Genomic DNA, 18,279 nt, shown 5'->3' with positions numbered 1-18,279 from the left:
ATATGAGTTTATATCCTGTCAAAGCTAACTCTTCCTCCTGACTGCAGCTTTGCTCTGGGAAAAGGCTATATGTACATTCCTGTCCTGCAAAACTATATATAATTTCAGAATTGATTAAAATTAAGTTAATGTTAGGATAAGGTTAAGGGTCAGTTTTAGATTTTGGTTTTACAGGTCAGGAGTGTCCCTATAACCTCTTGCTCTGTGGTGGTGGTATAATTACAGCATACCTGAGTAGTGGTTGCTTTAAGCCAACGGCTGAATCGGTTGTTGAGTCTTAGCCAAACTAATTAATTAAGAAGAGTTCTGTTGAAAAGCCCAGTCCAAAACGTATTATATAAATGAAATTGTCCAAATTACCAAGTGTGTAGAACTTCAGTGCTTTCCTGGATATCAAAGACAAAAAAACTATCTGGCAGCAGACAGAAGCCTGCCTACATGCTGAGGATGTTTACTATTTGCCAGCCTTTTTGACCTTTGACCACTAGAGGGACTCAGAGAACAGAGAAAGAACACAGAGGGACTCAGAGAACAGAGAAAGAACACAGAGAGCAAAATGTAGTATTTGCTATTACTCTCATTATGTAGTTGACATAACAATAAAAGTCAATGACCACAAAATATGGTGAGGCATAAAAATAGCCATTAATAGCCATAGCCATTGTGCCAAACATATTTTAATTGAATGGAATTATTTAAATTAATCACACATTTAGTGTGTTTAATTTTCAATAGATTTTTAAATGTATGGCAATATTCAAGTGCAGTTAATTTGATTTTAAGAAAGCTGGTAGGGGCCTGGAGTTTTTCCTCATGACCTGGTCAGGTAAAACTTTGCATCCTATTCGTAGGCTATGACAAAATATTATTATTTTCGATAGCTTCCCTTTTCATCAGGTCATGTGAATTGGAAACACTCCTGGACTAAGGTGGATCAAACCATCACAAAACTTGTTATTATTCCTTCTGAATCTGATATCAAAAGAGCTACAGACAACTTCAATGGACAACATACTCTGTAGTTTAGTGAACTACTATAGCAGGGCTGAGCATTATGCCAAAGAATGGTTACAATGTCTTTAAATATTAATTTCACTCTATACACACAATGTTAAGCAGTTGACTTGATAAACAAGACAGACAGACAGGTTTCAAGACAGGTTTCAATGTTGAAAAGTATTTTTGTTTTTTCATAAAACCTATTATTTGTTCCTCAGATCACAGTGCTCTTCTGCAATTATTAATTCTGTAAGCTTTATGTAAGGCAGGGTTACATTTAACTCTATACACAGTAGACTTTGTAACAAGGCAGGGTTACATTTAACACTGTACAATGTAGACTTTGGAACAATGCAGGGTTACATTTAACACTATACACTGTAGACTTTGTAACAAGGCAAGGTTACATTTAACACTATACAAAGTAGACTTTGTAACAAGGCAAGGTTACATTTAACACTATACCCAGTAAACTTTGTAAAAAAGTTTGTGTAAATTTAACTTTGTGTTGTCCTGGTCTCCATCTGACAGAGGCTGGTTCCCAGGCGCTCACTGTAGGAACTGATTGCCTGTAAAATCCATATATTTAATCATTAAAGGAACTACTTTCAACATTTTTATTGAGATTAATGTCCCCCTTTTCATGAAGTATATTTTATTGAATGTCACTCATTCTATTGTGTGCTATTCTAACAAACCTGCATTACCAGCTCTTATCGGTAGGTGTCACTATGCACTAGGTAGTCAAAAAAGACTGATGCCATGATGGCTGTCTGTCTCTGTAATTATGACAGTTATGGTGGTTCTAGAATCCATCAATTCTCTCTGTCTGCATTAGCCATCCATCTTATGGTTGAACAAGTGTGTTCATATTGTCTGTGTAGACTGCTTTGTGGTGGAATTTGTCGTTTGTAAAACTTTTAAGACAGTGAAATTTGCACCACAGACATTTGTGAATAATCACCAGCAATGGAAATAAAATAATATTCCAACATTACTGGACTAACAAACTGACTGACTAACCTTTTCAGGAACTTCAGTATCTGTTGGCCTTGGGTTGCAGCAGTAGATTGTTTCATCTTCCTTATCTTGTGCCAAACACATTTATTCAGTAGCTAGGTTTCCATCCAATTGGCAACCGATGTTCATGCGAATATTCAAAAATCTGCATAAAAATAATATGCGCATTTTTCCAACAGAGATGTTTTCATAAAATGTACTTACTGATAAAAGGCTGTGCGTGATGACGTAGTGCACATGAAAATACATTTTGCGGTTAAATTCCCATGTACCGAATAAAAAATACAAGTGAAATGGGTTTCCATCGCATTTTCAACTCTACTGATGGTTATATAGCGAGTGTGCCCACTCTGCTATTGGCACGTGTGCTTTAGCCAACAGCTCACAATACACCTACATTAGTGGTTTCCAACCTTTATTGGTTACTGTACCACCAACTGAATTTTGCTCTACAGAGTACCACCTCATGTGAATTTTACCAGTAGGTCTATGGTCTCATGAGTCTTCGTCAAGTACCCCTTGTGGATAGGCCAAGTACCCCCAGGTGTCCTAGTACCCCTGATTGGGAACCACTGGCCTACACAAGGAGATTATTATGGACAAAAGAACAATATCATTTGTATTTGTCAAACGGTAGCCAAGCATTGATGATCATGTCACTAGAATAAGACCCTCAATATTTATTGGAAAGGAGCATCTAGCTCATCACCTTGAAGTTAATCCTAATTTATTTAATCTGTAGCCTAATAAACCTCATGCTTTCCTGACCGTAGTGGGACTACACACAACATGTCTTCGCGTGACTCCAAGCTTGCTTCGATATAATGGTTATTATATCAATATTTGTTCATAAAAGCATTTCTACCGACATTTTTCGCATAATTCATTTTACCAACACAAAAATATCCCACCTTGTCTTGTGTATTTTGTTTTGTAGACATTTGGAAAGTTTACCAATAAATGTTCTATTTCCATCTGGCAAGTCATGAGATTTTTTTATCTGACATGTGCTTTACTCGCATAAAAAGGTTGGATGGAAACCTGGTTAGTGAGTCTAAATCATTAACGTTAGCTGTTTGATTGCATCAACCTAGCTAGCTATCTAGCTAGGCTACTAAACCTAACGTTAGTAGTTTTGTTAGCTAGCTTTAGATTGGATCATTCTAGCTAATTTTAGAGTACTAAACTGCTTTTATTGATTAACTGCTTTTATTAACCCATACCTTGTTGTCCATGAAAATGTGTGTTTGCTTTGTCATGAGGCAGGCAACCAGGTAGGCAGGAGAGGAGTGTGAGCGAAGAAAGAAACCAAGTGGAGTTCAGTCAAACAACATGCTGGTGCAACCAAACATAGTTGTTTAGAGGCGTGGTTGATGAGGCTCTATGTTGTTGCTAGGAGACCACTGTGACCGACAAGTGAATCCACAGCGAGCCTGGGGGCTACCATGTGAAATCCTAGGGACAGGGGCTGTGGTTCAAACCCCTCGTCCACTTACCCTCGCCTTATGCCCTTGGGGGAATCACCGTAACCATCTTGGAGGGCGGTCCAAGTGATTAGCCAAGCAAGGGAAGTTTGCAACGTAAGCTCCTCAGCTCTCGTTTTTAGTCAAGTTTGCGAGTGTACAATTATGTTCATTTCGGGGCCTGAAACTCCCGTGATTGAATTCGTGCCGATTGTACAGCCGCTAAGAATAGCCGCCAAAAATGTAAACCTCAACGTCAATATATGGAGTCAACATACAAGTGTAATTAAAAACGAATATAAATAAGTATGAAATTGTGCCGTCATGTGCATTTAGTAGCATAAACATGTCTCGTAAAAGTAATTATGTTTTTGTTTGGTTAGCTTTTGGAAATTGTAGAAATAAAACATGTTCCTTTATCAGAAGTTCCAGCTAGGCAGGCTAACGTTATTAAGCTAATTAATTTGCTAGCTATCATACAGTATGCGTATATTAATAATTATATATTTAATGTAAGTAGACATGCGATCATAATTGACTGTAGCTCATAAAAAGCACCCACAAGCTACCGGTGGCTGAAAACACAATGAACAAGTGACGAATTTCTGGGCAAGGGCGGTCCATTTAAAATCATTCCTTCTTCCCTCACTCCTTACCCTGCAAGTGTATACTCGTCAGGCGTCATGATACGTCATCAGAAGTGTCCACTTATTTTGAGGGCTGAGGTGATAGGGTGTGTCTTTTAAGTGTTAGGACTGCAGCCAGGGTTCTATTCACTAGACAAAACAGAGGCAAAAGGGCTGAAATTGGGGAGGGTACACCACCTTCCGGAGACACCTGAAACCCCACCTCTTTAAGGAATACCTAGGAAAGGGTAAAGTAATCCTTCTGATCCCCCCCCCCCCCTCCCCCCATAAAAGATTTAGATGCACTGTTGTAAAGTGGCTGTTCCACTGGATGTCATAAGGTGAATGCACCAATTTGTAAGTCGCTCTGGATAAGAGCGTCTGCTAAATGACTTAAATGTAAATGTAAATGTCAACTTGTCCAATAAGAAACGTCTGCTTTCTTTTTCATTTTTCTCAGTTTTTCTATGATGTGAACTATTGAATATGTCTGGTAAACAAGTTTGTTGCTGCTGCTTTGAAAGTGGTGTAAATGTTGTCTCGCCACACATTTTCTGTCGGCTCTGCACAGGTTGTGCACTAGAGTTATCACAATCCTGATAGATAATTTCCCTCTGGAGACAAAGGAAACCTGTCATAGTAAAGGACTAATGGAACATGTGTAAATGTGCCAGTTATCAACCTGTAGGTCTGTGCTTTAAGAGTTCTGGCATTAGACCAGAGAACAATGACCCTTTCTTCCTTCAATTAGACCTTGTGAACGTATTCAGTGTCAGAAACAAACTTTCTGCCTTTGAACAGTGTCAGCACCACTTTCTATTTAGAGAATGTCTCTTAACCTCAGTTCGACCTACTTCAGTCTCTAACAGATGCACAGTGTTGTTGGCTTTATCTTAGCCTGTGGGCTTGGTGTCAACCAGGACAAAATGTTGTGGTTGTGGAGGTCAAAAGGTCAATGCGACTGAAAACAGGGAACAGGGAAGGCTTCTGTTACACCCAGGGGAGTAATCGCACGCATTCATTATTAATCGAAAAAAGGGGGAAAGCAAGCTACGGCCTAAACACTGCTGTCACTCACTGAGGTGCATGTTCCGGTAAGCCTAGATGGTCTAACATATTGGCTTAACCCATACTAAATGACAGGCTGGCACAAATTGTGTCTAGCTCATCAATGGGGGTGCAACTAGTACTTCAGCTAGACACTTTCATTTGAGATCCATACTAATGTTGCCAAGGAGGGCTGTAAAAAATATGCAGACTCATTTATAGCAGTGGCTTTCCTTATGTTCAAATCAAGAGATTTTCTTCAAATTATTCTTTAAAGGTTTTCTGTACATCAAATTTATGTTTTCTGTCATAGAGATATTTAGCTGTTTATAACTTCTAGTTAACCTGGCAAAACATGGCATCATTGATTATCCACAAAGCAACAAGTATTTCCTGTATTTTTGTTTAGTCGTTTACTGTCCTATTAAAACTCTTCAGTTCAGTAGCTGTATTGATATGGCTTGCTGCCTGGAACGAAGGTGAAATGGGCCTTTTAAAGTCCATTCCTGGAATCAACCCAGCTCTGTCCAAGGTTGTTTTAGTCTGGACACATTTAGTCTGATGCCAACTATAAACTAATTGGGATTATTGGAGCCCTTATGTGTGACTTTGACCACTGAATACGGGTCTGTGTAATGGTTATGGATGCTGTCATTGTCGATGGTTGTGAAATGTAGGCTAATACAACATTAAGTTCAGTTATTGACTTTTAGCAAGCATTTATCAAGCATTGCATTTAGCAAGCATTTAGCAATATTCCTCTTTACGCTGTATTACTGAAAGGCTATATTACAAAATATCCGTACAAATGTTATTTATGTTTCATATATCATTCCAGCGCAAGGTTTTCATTGTATGGATTATCTTTTCTTCTCCATTGAGAAACATTTTATTTTGAGACATGATTTTTAGGAATGGCGGTTGGTTGTCTTGTCCTTTCCTAAATGCAATCCCCAACTAGTGTTGTTACCTTTCTGTGCTCCTCAACCACCAGCCTCCCCGAGCAACACCATTGGTCCTCACCTAGCAACAACATGATCATTTGACACCCCCTGATGCATGATGGGGAGTGAGGGCCCCGCCCCTGAAACTGGTGTCTGCGTTGCTGTTTAAAAATAAAAACATTTAAAAGGGATGAAAGAAATAGATTTCACGCTCATATCGTTACATGGCTGGTGTCTGGAGAATAAACCTGTTCTGTGTCCCTTGTGTGTGGCAGCTTTTTCCTTGACAAGAAAGAGGGGTGATCCTTTTCTCTCTCTTCTACTCGTCCTCTCGAATACACATACGGTCACACACACAAAGCAGAGGCAGAAACAGCCAGGCATGCGCCTGCGGCGCAAGACCCATGCAGCTACTCAGGTGCTGAAGCACAGACAGAAAAAAAAGATGGCCGTTCCTTTTCCACGTTGCCATGTTTGACGTGAGCAACGGACGTGAATAACATTGTAAATAAGATGTGACTGTACTCTCTCTCTCACTCACTCACTCTTTTTGATCCCTGAAAATTCTAACCCAGTCTATTGTCGTTTCTTACACTACTCTGGATATCCTCTTCTTTTATTCCTTTTCTCTCCCTCCCTCTTCCTCTCGGTCTTTTTAAACAAAGAGCCATTCGATTTGGTGAAACAAATGGCCCCCTGATACCATTTGACCCCTCCATCAAAATGTCACTGGCCTCAGATGAAATAATGACCACAATATAGGGACAGAGAATCTCAGCTATTTTATAAGCACATTTGATTAACTGATGTAGTTAACTGCTTTCATTCATTTGTTTCCTCTCAGCATTAGCATTAGTATGTAAATTTTCTCTTAACATTAGTACGTCCGTTTCCTTTCAGCATTAGTATGTCAGTTTCCTCTCAGCATTAGCATTAGTATGTCAGTTTCCTCCCAGCAGTAATATGTCAGTTTCCTCTCAGCATTAGCATTAGTATGTCAGTTTCCTCTCAGCATTAGCATTAGTATGTCAGTTTCCTCTCAGCATTAGTATGTCAGTTTCCTCTCAGCATTAGCATTAGTATGTCAGTTTCCTCTCAGCATTAGTATGTCACTTTCCTCTCAGCATTAGCATTAGTATGTCAGTTTCCTCTCAGCATTAGTATGTCAGTTTCCTCTCAACAGTAGAATTAGTAAGTCAGTTTCCTCTTAGCATTAGTATGTCCGTTTCCTCTCAGCATTAGCATTATTATGTCAATTTACTCTCAACATTAGCATTAGTCTGTCAGTTTCCTCTCAGCATTTGTATATCAATTTTCTTTCAGCATTAGCATTAGTATGTCAGTTTCCTTTCAGCATTAGTATGTCAGTTTCCTCTCAGCATTAGCATTAGTATGTCCGTTTCCTCACAGCAGTAGTATGTCAGTTTCCTCTCAGCATTAGCATTAGAATATCAGTTTCCTCCCAGCATTAGCATTAATATGTCAGTTTCCTCACAGCAGTAGTGTGTCAGTTTCCTCTCATTATTAGCATTAGTACGTCCGTTTCCTTTCAGCATTAGTATGTCAGTTTCCTCTCAGCATTTGCATTAGTATGTCAGTTTCCTCCCAGCAGTAGTATGTCAGTTTCCTCTCAGCATTAGCATTAGAATATCAGTTTCCTCCCAGCATTAGCATTAATATGTCAGTTTCCTCACAGCATTAGTACGTCAGTTTCCTCTCAGCATTAGCATTAGTATGTTAGTTTCCTTCCAGCATTATTATGTCCGTTTCCTCTCAGCATTATTATGTCCGTTTCCTCTCAGCATTAGCATTAGTATGTCAGTTTCCTCACAGCATTAGCATTAGTATGTCAGTTTCCTCACAGCATTAGCATTAGTATGTCAGTTTCTTTGCAGCATTAGTATGTCAGTTTCTTTGCAGCATTAGTATGTCAGTTTCCTTTCAGCATTCACATTAGTATGTCCGGTTCCTCTCAGCATTAGTATGTCAGTTTCCTCACAACATTAGCATATTATGTCAGTTTCCTCTCAGCATTAGCATTATTATGTCAGTTTCCTTGCAGCATTAGTGTGTCAGTTTCCTCTCAGCATTATTATGTCAGTATCCTCTCTGCATTAGCATATTTTGTCAGTTTCCTCTCAGCATTCGCATTATTGTGTCAGTTTCCCCTCAGTATTAGCATTATTATGTCAATTTCCTCTCATTATTAGGATGTCCGTTTCCTCTCAGCATGAGCATTAGTATGTCAGTTTCCTTTCAGCATAAGCATTTGTATGTCAGTTTCCTCACATCATTAGCATTAGTATGTCAGTTTCCTCACAGCATTAGCATTAGTATGTCAGTTTCCTTTCAGCATTATTATGTCAGTTTCCTCTCAGCATTAGCATTAGTATGTCCGTTTCCTCTCAGCATTAGCATTAGTATGTCAGTTTCCTTTCAGCATTATTATGTCAGTTTCCTCTCAGCATTAGCATTAGTATGTCCGTTTCCTCTCAGCATTAGCATTAGTATGTCAGTTTCCTTTCAGCATTATTATGTCAGTTTCCTCTCAGCATTAGCATTAGTATGTCCGTTTCCTCTCAGCATTAGCATTATTTTGTCCGTTTCCTTTCAGCATTAGTATGTCCGTTTCCTCTCAGCATTAGTATGTCAGTTTCCTCTCAGCATTAGTATGTCAGTATCCTCTCAGCATTAGCATTATTGTGTCAGTACTCAGCAGGACCTTTTCTACTTTTTTTCATAATGTATGACCCAATGGAAGTTGTCATTCTTTAATAGACACAGTCAGCAATTAGTATTCCAAAGTTATAGGATCAGCCGTCTGTTGTACAATAACAGATTTTATAGGAAAAAATGATGGATAGGTATTTTGCCTCTTCCCTTCCCACCTGTGTGTGAGTGTGTGAGAGAGAGAGATACAGAAAATTACCATCAGCACCATCCAACCTCCCCCTTCAGTCCGTCCTCTACACTTTCTCCCCCATCCCATCTCTCACTTGGGCACTTCCAGCTGGTGGGTGGGGGAGAAGTACGTACACACGCACGCACGCACGCACGCACGCACACACACACACACACACACACACATAGCCGTACGATCCCTCACACTCCCTCTATCCCCCCCTCCCTGCCTACCCCAGCTGGCTCCCTCACACTCCATTCATACACACAGACACTCACACTCTCTTTCTCTCTCACACACACACACATACACACAGATCCACGCGGAGCACCGGCCCAGGTACCGCCATGGACCAGGAGGGGAACGTGAAGAGGACGGCTAGAAACAGAGCGTGGTTACCGTAGTAACCATTTCTCTTCTCTCCACCTCTGTGCCTGGTGATGCTCGTGGCTCTCTTGCTCCTGGATTCTACACTGACAGAGGTTGACACAGAAACAGGAGGAGACGTTTTCTCATCTTTTCTCCTGCCTACCCTTATCCTCCGACACTCTCCTTGTCAGCAGGACGGAACTCTTTTTCCCTTTCCTTATCTTTTTCTCTGAGATCGTTGGCTTCCACTTCCCTGGGATTTCTACCGTTTTTTTGTATTCCGCCATGGCTCACGCAGCCTCCGCATTGAAGAAGAACCGGGACGTGGATGTCAATGCTATCGAGGATGAGAAAGAAAAGAAAAGGAGAATTAAGAAACTAGCGTCCCGGGAACAAAAGAGAAAGGTACTTTCACTGGAGCGAGACTCCCTGCTCAGCCACATCCCCATTGTGTTCATATGGGCAGCACGCACACACACAATTCTCTCATGTCGCTAAGCTGCCATGTATTCAATGTAGTGTGTGTGTGCGCTCGCGTGCACGTAACCTTGTTGAATTTCACCTGTTAGTTAAGCATCAGCCTGGGGCCTTGTTCGTGGTGCGTAGTGGTAAGGTCGTACTTGGCATCTGGTCCTTATGCTGTCTAACACTATTGTCTAATCTACAGCTAAACACGGGGCTCCCCTAAATACTACAGCATCACCGCCACTGTTATACTCCAAAATCAGCATCTCTCAGTGTGCGGATTCAAAAACCTTGATCTTACAGCTTAAATGGACAGGGGTATGGTACTGATCCAAACTACTCCTGGTTCATTAGTGATCCAAAGAGTTCTGTACTGTTCCGGGCATGTGGTAATGTTGTGGTCCAGTCGAGAGCATCTGTGTGCAGCTGGATACACAGGCGTCCATATATAATGCATATTTCTGTTATTTATTGATGGAAAAGCTTTCCATATGATGGAGGAGAATACACGTGTGTTAATGCTTGCTCTTTTATCTGCTATATGCACATGGTTCTGGTTTTTCTGGACAAATAAGTTGAAGTCATAAATAGCTAGAGAATGTCTTGCTGGAAGTAAAGCATCCACTGCTTGATGTTTACTGGATGCAATTATTTCACCCAGGAGATCTATTCAATAGGACTGACATTTATTGTCTTTGTGTTAATGGGCAGTCGCTTCTATTTATGAACAATAGATTGTTATTTGACCACAACATTGACAATGTATTTTTTACATCTATGAAAATATTATTGTTGAACAAAAACCTTAAAGGTGACTGATTTTAATTTACTTGATTGTGTACATTATCTTTGTGTGCATGCGTGTGTGTGTGTGTGTGTGTGTGTGTTCTTGATGTCCATGAGGGATATTATTAGGATTATTATTATTATTATTATAGAGACTCATATTTCATGTCGGGCTGAGGGAGCTCTTCTCCATTTATTGATTGCCTGCAAGTATAGCACGCTCCATTCAGATAATCAGTTTCCCCTTTCTCCTCTGAGCTGTGTCCTTCCTCCTGTCCTCATGCTTCTCTCGCTCTCTCTCTCACAAAGAAATGCACAGACACCTCACATGCTCCTTTTGTTGATAGGTAGAAATGGAAATGTGTTTAATGCACATCTAATTTTACATTTGCATTTTTGTAATTTACAAGACACTCTTATACAGTAGTGAGTGCATACATTTTTCATTTTTTGTACTGGTCCCCTGTGAGAATCAAACCCACAACCCTGGCGTTGTAAGCTCCATGCTCTACCAACTGAGACACAGAGGACCCTCATAACAAATACACAGGACCCTCAAACCTTAGACTGGCTAATACTGTTATGTAGAAACGCAATCTCAGATCCTGTTCTATTCTACATTATAAACTGGTTGGTTCGAGCCCTGAATGCTGATTGGCTGACAGCCATGGTATATCAGACAGTATACCACGGGTATGACAAAACATGTGTTTTTACTGCTCTGATTACGTTGGTTACCAGTTTAAAATCGCAATAAGGCACCTCGGGAGTTTGTGGTATATGGCCAATATACCATGGCTAATAGCTGTATCCAGGCACTCTGCGTTGCACCGTGCAAAATAACCGCCCTTAGTCGTGGTATATTGGCTACACCACACCCTCTTGTTCCTTATTGCTTAAGTACCTGATGGGCTTGGCTGAGCTTGGCCTGCATCGTTTACTACTGTCTGGTGGCCCTCCAACAATACCCGATGGGAAAGAGAAGGAACGAGTGGGGGAGAGAGAAAAAGAGAAGGAGCGAGAGAAAGATTAAGAGATAGAGAAAGAAGTAGTGAGAGAGGAGGCGAGATAAAGGAAATTTGCTGACTGAGGAGCCCGCCTGCCTCTCTTATCAGCCTTCACTCAGTGCTGTACGGGCCTAATGGAGTGGAGGTGTCTGGAGGATTGCTTTTGGCAGAGGGGACCACTAACCTTCCTCACCCCAGAAGGAACTGCTGTCCATGGAGGTATTGGTAGCCTGCCAGTGGAAAGAACACCTACTGACACACACAGTGAGGGGGATCAGGGGAGAGGTCAGGGTATTCAAGCCCAGAGCTGGCACTAGGAGCTAAGGAGGTAGGAGAGGGGTCACTGTTTCCTTATCATACCACCTTTACTTAAATTGTTATTATCTCTGAGACATAGCAAAAAGCTTGCGGATTCCCCAAGAGCTTGGCTACAGCAACAGTAGTAAGAAGAAACTGCTGTAGGTGTTAGAGAGGAGAAGGAGAGGAGGAAGCAGTCTTGAGGGACGACTGGAGGCACTCATCCTCCTCTTACCAGACTAAACACGTGTAGCGTGTAGCACGAGTCTCCAATCCACTCTCTGTCTCTCTATCAGGAATCAAGGTGAGACCCAGATGCAGACTGTCAAAGTAACACTGTATATTGTAGCAAACGGGGCAAGCAAAGACTGGTCAAGGCAGGCAGGGGTCGGAAATCCAGGGTAAAGCAAAGGTACAGTACATCCGGCAGGGTCAGGGACAGGCAGGGTTCAGTAATCCAGAGGTGGAGCAAAGGTACAGGACGGCAGGCAGGCTCAGGGTCAGGCTGGCGGGTACAGGGTCAGGACAGGCAAAGGTCAAAATCGGGAGGACTAGCAAAGAGAGGCTGTGAAACGATAGGTGCTGACAGGAAAAATGCTGGTAAGCTTGAACGAACAAGACGAACTGGCAACAAACAGACAGAGAACACATGTAAAAATACACAGGGGATAATTGGGAAGATGGGTGACACCTGAGGGGGGTGGAGACAAGCACAAGGACAGGTGAAACCGATCAGGACGTGACACTCTCTTAAGTCGTCCGCATGCCGAAACAAGTGTTTTTGCATATTATGATGATGTTTTGTGACGTTTTTGTTCGTTTTGGACTTCGTCAGTGATTGGTCAAAAGTCGAGATTCTTCAATAAAGTGTTTGTTGTCATTCAACGAGAGATGACTCATTTTCATGCACATTTTTTAATTGAGATATACTGTACCAAATATCTTAGATATATGTAAAATTGCACAACTAAGATCTCTTCGGCCAAAACATCAAAATGAATGACAGATTTCTTGAGTTATTTTAGATTAATTCTGACTATTTTCTGTCTACGGCGTCTCAAAATGGACAAAGTACTATTCAGTACAAACTGAAGCATGCTGATGCCTTTACTCGCACACCACATTTCTCTCTGTTTTGGGAAAAGCGAAACAAAGGCAGAACGAGCATTCGTTCCTCTCTGTCCCCCTCCCCCTCCCACAAGAGACTATAATATGTGTAGAGAGAGAGAATGGTCCATCCTTAACCCGCTAAAGGAGAATTGCTGTGTGTGTTGTGGCTGATCGAGGACCAGTCCCAGGGGGGCAATTGTGACCAAGAGAAAGCCCTCATCAGTCAAATGGGCAGGACACTCATCAAACTAAATGCTAAACTGCTAAACTGAAACTGCCCCACAGGCACACAAACCTCTGTCCAGCACTGCTTTTCAGAAATACCCTACTGTGCTAGTGTACTTAAACAATTCTGGTTAAAACGAAGGAAACCCTTTATTTGATCTCATCATTGATTGCTTTGTTCAGTTGCATTCAAAATCCTGGCACCTCCAAAGGCCTTTAGCCATTTCTTTACAACGAACAGTAGACTGTTACCCATGGTCCTTGAAATGATGTTCCTCAGTCCTTCAATCTACAATACATCACCCTATTCTGTATATGGCTATCTATCTCACTGCAATATATTCAGTCTCCAAGCGGCCTGTGAGACGCTGTAATAGGGATCATTTTAATTATCGATCGAGCGGCTCAGTCGTCTGAGGGGTCCTGGCGAGTGCTGGGGGGATTTACCAGTAAAGATGTAACTGGATCTACACCAGACTTGTGTGTTTGTCCTACTGGGATGGTACGCCATAACCCATGTATTCTCTGTGGTACACTAGAGATTGGAAGTGACTAGAATTGGTTCTGGTGTAGTGGAATAGAACACAGAATATGTTACCGTAAACAATTGTCTATTGTGTGGCTTTCATGTTGTTATCAAAATCCGCCATGTTCTGGGTCTTGCCTCGGAGATGGACAGTGAGGGAGAGCGCGATGTTGCTAGGCCTTAAGGTCATTTGAAGGTGATTGGCGTCCTCTTCTTTCTTCTTTTCTCTCCTCTCTTCTCTCTGCTCCGTGGTACGTTGTTATTCTGTTGCTGCTATCATCACTCTGTCTTGTAGAGGCTGTATTGAGCAAGAGATGCTGATGCTGTGTGCGCATAAACTCTGGATCTCTGATGTAAGTTTGGCGTGAGGTGTAACAGATTTCTGTCTACATGAGAGAGCTTCAACTGCAAGATTCTCCATCTTGTCTTTTTTTCTTGTCATTTATTAAGACAACAGCTTCCTGACATTTTCTCTGAAGAGTGAAAATACAAACATGAAGTCTTGGCATAATCCTATAATGATGTGCCCAGGGTCGGACATGATGGGGGCAAGAAAGGAGAGGAGAAAGGAGGGATGCTGAGGAGATGAGAAGGCAGGACAGGAGAAGAATGGAAAGGTGAAAAGACGAGGAAGGAGGAAGAGGTGAAGCAAAGAGAAGTACGGGTGCGGTAGTGAACTGAGAGTAGAAAATAGGGTAGAGGAAATTACTAGAAATGGGGAATAAAGAGCTGGAGGAAGGCATTAGGAGGGGGCTGCTGAAGTACCATAAGGATGTTCTGCATTTGAAGAGATGAGCTCCCACACACACACACACACACACACACACACACACACACACACACACACACACACACACACACACACACACACACACACACACACACACACACACACATTAATTCAGTGATGAACCCCCATCAACAGTATCTACCAGCTAAACCCACCTCCTCCCCCACAGCCTGTCTGCCTGCGCTTCCCGGCACGGGTTGGGGGACCAACCCCCCCTTCTCCACTCACCCTGAAACCCCCTCTTCTCTTCTCTCTTACAAGGACTGTCCTCCATATGCACTCGCTCATACACACGCACGCACACACACACACACACACACCCACACACACACACCCATACAGAAAGTAAAATCCCAGATCTTGGGGCCATTCATCAGCACCCACCAACGATAGAAGCAGGGCATGTGCACCGATGCTTGTGTTGTAAGCTTCCCTTTCTTCCCCCTGCACCACCATCATCACAAGCATTAATCCCCCACGGTGTATCAAGGCCTCCTCCATCAGGCTGCTAAACATGCTGGCCCAGCCCCAAACACACAAACACCCTCGACCATGCTCCCCCATCCCCCTCGCTCTCCAGCCAAACCCCTCCACTCTAGTGTGTGTGTGTGTGTGTTTGTGTTTGTGTGTACAGAACATGATAGTCCCATACCCTCACCTCTCTAATAACCCCTCCTGTTGTAGTTATACTGTCCCTCACACCAGTATTCTGACCCATGGGACACATTCTATGTGCCTGCATTGGTAGAGGCAACTCTATCCACCCCCTCCCCACATACCCTCCCTCCCCACACATACCATATCCTCCCTCCCCACACATACCCTACCTTTCCTCCCTCCCCACACACACCCTACCTTCCCTCCCCACACACACCCTACCCTCTCTCCCCACACATACCCTCCCAACACACACCCTCCCTCCCCACACACACCTTCTCTCCCCACACACACCCTACCCTCCCTCCCTTCCCACACACACGCTCCCTCCCCACACACACGCTCCCTACCCTCCCTCCCCACACATACCCTACCTTCCCTCCCCACACACACCCTACCTTCCCTCCCCACACACACCCTACCTTCCCTCCCCACACACACCCTACCCTCCCTCCCTACACACACCCTACCCTACCTCCCCACACACCCTACCCCCATCTGGCCTCTGTCTACCTCAGCTTCATTTGTAGCTAACCACCCGCCACTATCCCATCAGTAGCACTACTAAAGCAAGACTGTTTGTCTTGTAGGTTTTCCTTTACATATTTCATGTGTTATTGGCTTCTCAATTGATCTGTTGTACCACAAGGCGGAGGGAGAAAAGAAAAATAATTTGCACTCGCACCATAATATTTGACTAGCCGTCTGTGTTAGAGCGATGCAAGATGATGACTTTTGTATCATTTGAACATTATTTAGACTCCAGACCTATATTTGATCATTTGAACATGTGCTTCTAAAACCCTGGTTCGACCACCCACTCTTGGTGTCCTTGGTCCCCAGAAAAAGCCTCTATTTGTGGGCAGAGTCAGCCAGTCGGAGTCTGACCCTGTGTCCTGACTGAGACTGGAAATGGGATGTGTTGAGGGCAGACTTATAGGCCTATATTTGATCATTTCACCTTGTGCGTTTAAAACCCTGGTTCTACCACCCACTCATGGCATCCTTGGTCCCCAGATATAGGCCTCTCTTTGTGGGCAGAGTCAGCCAGTCGGAGCCTGGCCCTGTGTCCCGACCGGGGCTGGAAATGGGCTGTGTTGAGGGCAGATCGATGATAATCACAGAGCAGACACTCCTCCACAGTCAGCTCCCTCTGGGGGGGATCAGAGACATTCATGCTTAGAGAAGAATGCATTCTGTCTCTCCAGCTACCTCCTTATCTATTACTCCCAGGTGTTTGTGTTGCACAACACTCAGGATGTCTCACACAATGGCATCCAATTTTTCAGCATTTATTTGGTTAGTCTTTGTTTCTATTTTACATATGAAGAGATTGCTTTTCAATTTGATTCTGTGATCCTAGTTCTTCCTAGTATTTGACAGCTTTAAAAGTCCATCCCTATTAATAGATGTTTATTTTTGTAAATATTTGTACCACCTTATTCGCTGGTCCTTGATAGTCATGTTGAATAGAGAGCTGGGTCCATTCTGCTTTACATCTATCATGCCCTGCTCTTCACCAGACTGACTCAATTGATTGGACATTTTTAGGCTATATCATTACCTGGTTTTGAGTTAGTCTCAGACACAAACTTCTCTATCACTGCATGGACAAAAGCTGCCTTTTGTGGACGACAACCCCTCAGGGAATAAATCATGTTTTCTCTTGGATACAATTGAGCATGGAATGGACAGAGTCTTTGTAGCGGAGTAATTTGATCCAGCATGGAAATTGTAACATTTCTAGAATATGTGTCACATGAGAGTACAGCGATAGGTGGAGAAAGAGAAAAGCAGTGGGTTTTGTCGACCAGCAGATAACACTGACCACAGAACTACACTGTGCTCTTCTGTGCTGTAGTGTAGAGTCCCTGGCCAATGCTCAGATTAGAACTTTTAAACTTCTCATTCTGTTTTAATGAGCACCAATCTGGTTTTAGCACTTTTCCAGCGGCTACGCTTGTCTGTATTGTTTAGACCATAAAAATCATTGTGTTTCCTTATTTATTCACCTGTCGAAGGCTTTTGATACGGTTGACCACTTCTTACTTGTTCATGATTGTCTGAAATAGGGCAAGATCAGGCATCTTGCAATTGGTTCTAGTGCTATCTAACTGACAGGGCACAATGGGTGCTTACTGATACTGATGGTATATCTAGTTTCCTCAATATTACAAAAGGTGTGCCGTAAGGGTCGATTTTGAGTCCTGTTCTCTTCACTATTTATATAAATAATATCTGTTCAAAGCTGTAACATTCATCTCTACATGGATGATAGTTATTTACTCATGTGCCTCCTCAGTATAGAGCCCATTCATGACCTTCAGCATGGTTTTGACTCAGTTCAAAATTCGCTTACTGATCTTAAACTAGTGCTAAATGCTAATGAAACCAAGTTTTTGTTGTTCTCTAGGTCTTGTAATAATTAACCCTGAGGACCTGCGTATTTGCACATTGAAGGGATCCCAAATTGAGCAAGTTCCACGTTATAAGTACTTGGATATTTGGATTGAGGATAAGCTCTCTTTTAAAACAGACATTGAAAAACTGACCAAAAAAAGTTGAGAATTCAGATTGTTTTATATAAATAAATTCTGCCTCACTTTGGAAAGTAGAAGGAAGATGGTTCAAGCAACACTTCTCTCAGTACTTGATGATGATTATGGTGATATAATCTACATGCATGCGACAGCCTCTGCTTTAAAACCTTTACATTCACTCAGCACTGTTTTTTATCACTGGGGACAATTTTCATACACATCACTGCATTTTGTATAGTTCTGTTGGCTAGAAGTCTCTGACTACCAGAAGGGCCCAGCATTTATCTACTTTTTGTATATTATGCAGTTCTTCAGAGAATCCCCCACTACCTCAGCTCACGTATTAACTGGAGATCCAGACATTTTCAGACCCGCTCTCTGGACTTGCTGCATTCTGGAGGTCCCGCATTTCTTCACTGACCTGGGGGAAAAATGCTTTTAGTTTTTATGCCCCCAGCTCATTGAATAGCCTTCAGGCCACCTTGAAATCAGACTCGCTGGTCTCC

The 18,279-nt window shown here is 42.4% G+C and overlaps 1 protein-coding gene and 1 long non-coding RNA gene across 23 annotated transcripts in view; one reads left to right on the top strand and one right to left on the bottom strand.

The window, feature by feature from the left end:
• Positions 1-18,279, top strand: part of LOC129836424 (ankyrin-3-like) — a 153,209-nt gene that overhangs the window by 29,294 nt on the left and 105,636 nt on the right. For 9 of the 22 annotated variants that reach the window (XM_055902558.1, XM_055902557.1, XM_055902564.1 and 6 more), the window contains exon 1: positions 9,192-9,775. The exons of 1 other annotated variant lie outside the window; for it this stretch is intronic. In XM_055902558.1, coding sequence (XP_055758533.1) covers positions 9,656-9,775 — 120 coding nt within the window. In that variant the 5' untranslated portion in view covers positions 9,192-9,655. Of the gene's footprint in view, positions 1-9,184; positions 9,776-18,279 lie in introns of those variants that run through there. 12 more of the 22 variants (XM_055902581.1, XM_055902565.1, XM_055902582.1 and 9 more) reach the window with 3 other exon arrangements.
• On the bottom strand, positions 622-3,366 carry LOC129836426 (uncharacterized). Its single transcript, XR_008756657.1, has 3 exons — positions 3,243-3,366; positions 2,023-2,164; positions 622-1,568 (listed from the first exon to the last, which is right to left on the bottom strand). It is a non-coding gene; the product is annotated as an uncharacterized LOC129836426 (long non-coding RNA).

This window comes from Salvelinus fontinalis, chromosome 37 (genome assembly GCF_029448725.1).
Source record: "Salvelinus fontinalis isolate EN_2023a chromosome 37, ASM2944872v1, whole genome shotgun sequence".
NCBI lineage: Eukaryota > Metazoa > Chordata > Actinopteri > Salmoniformes > Salmonidae > Salvelinus > Salvelinus fontinalis.
This window is presented reverse-complemented; position numbering and strand designations above follow the sequence as displayed.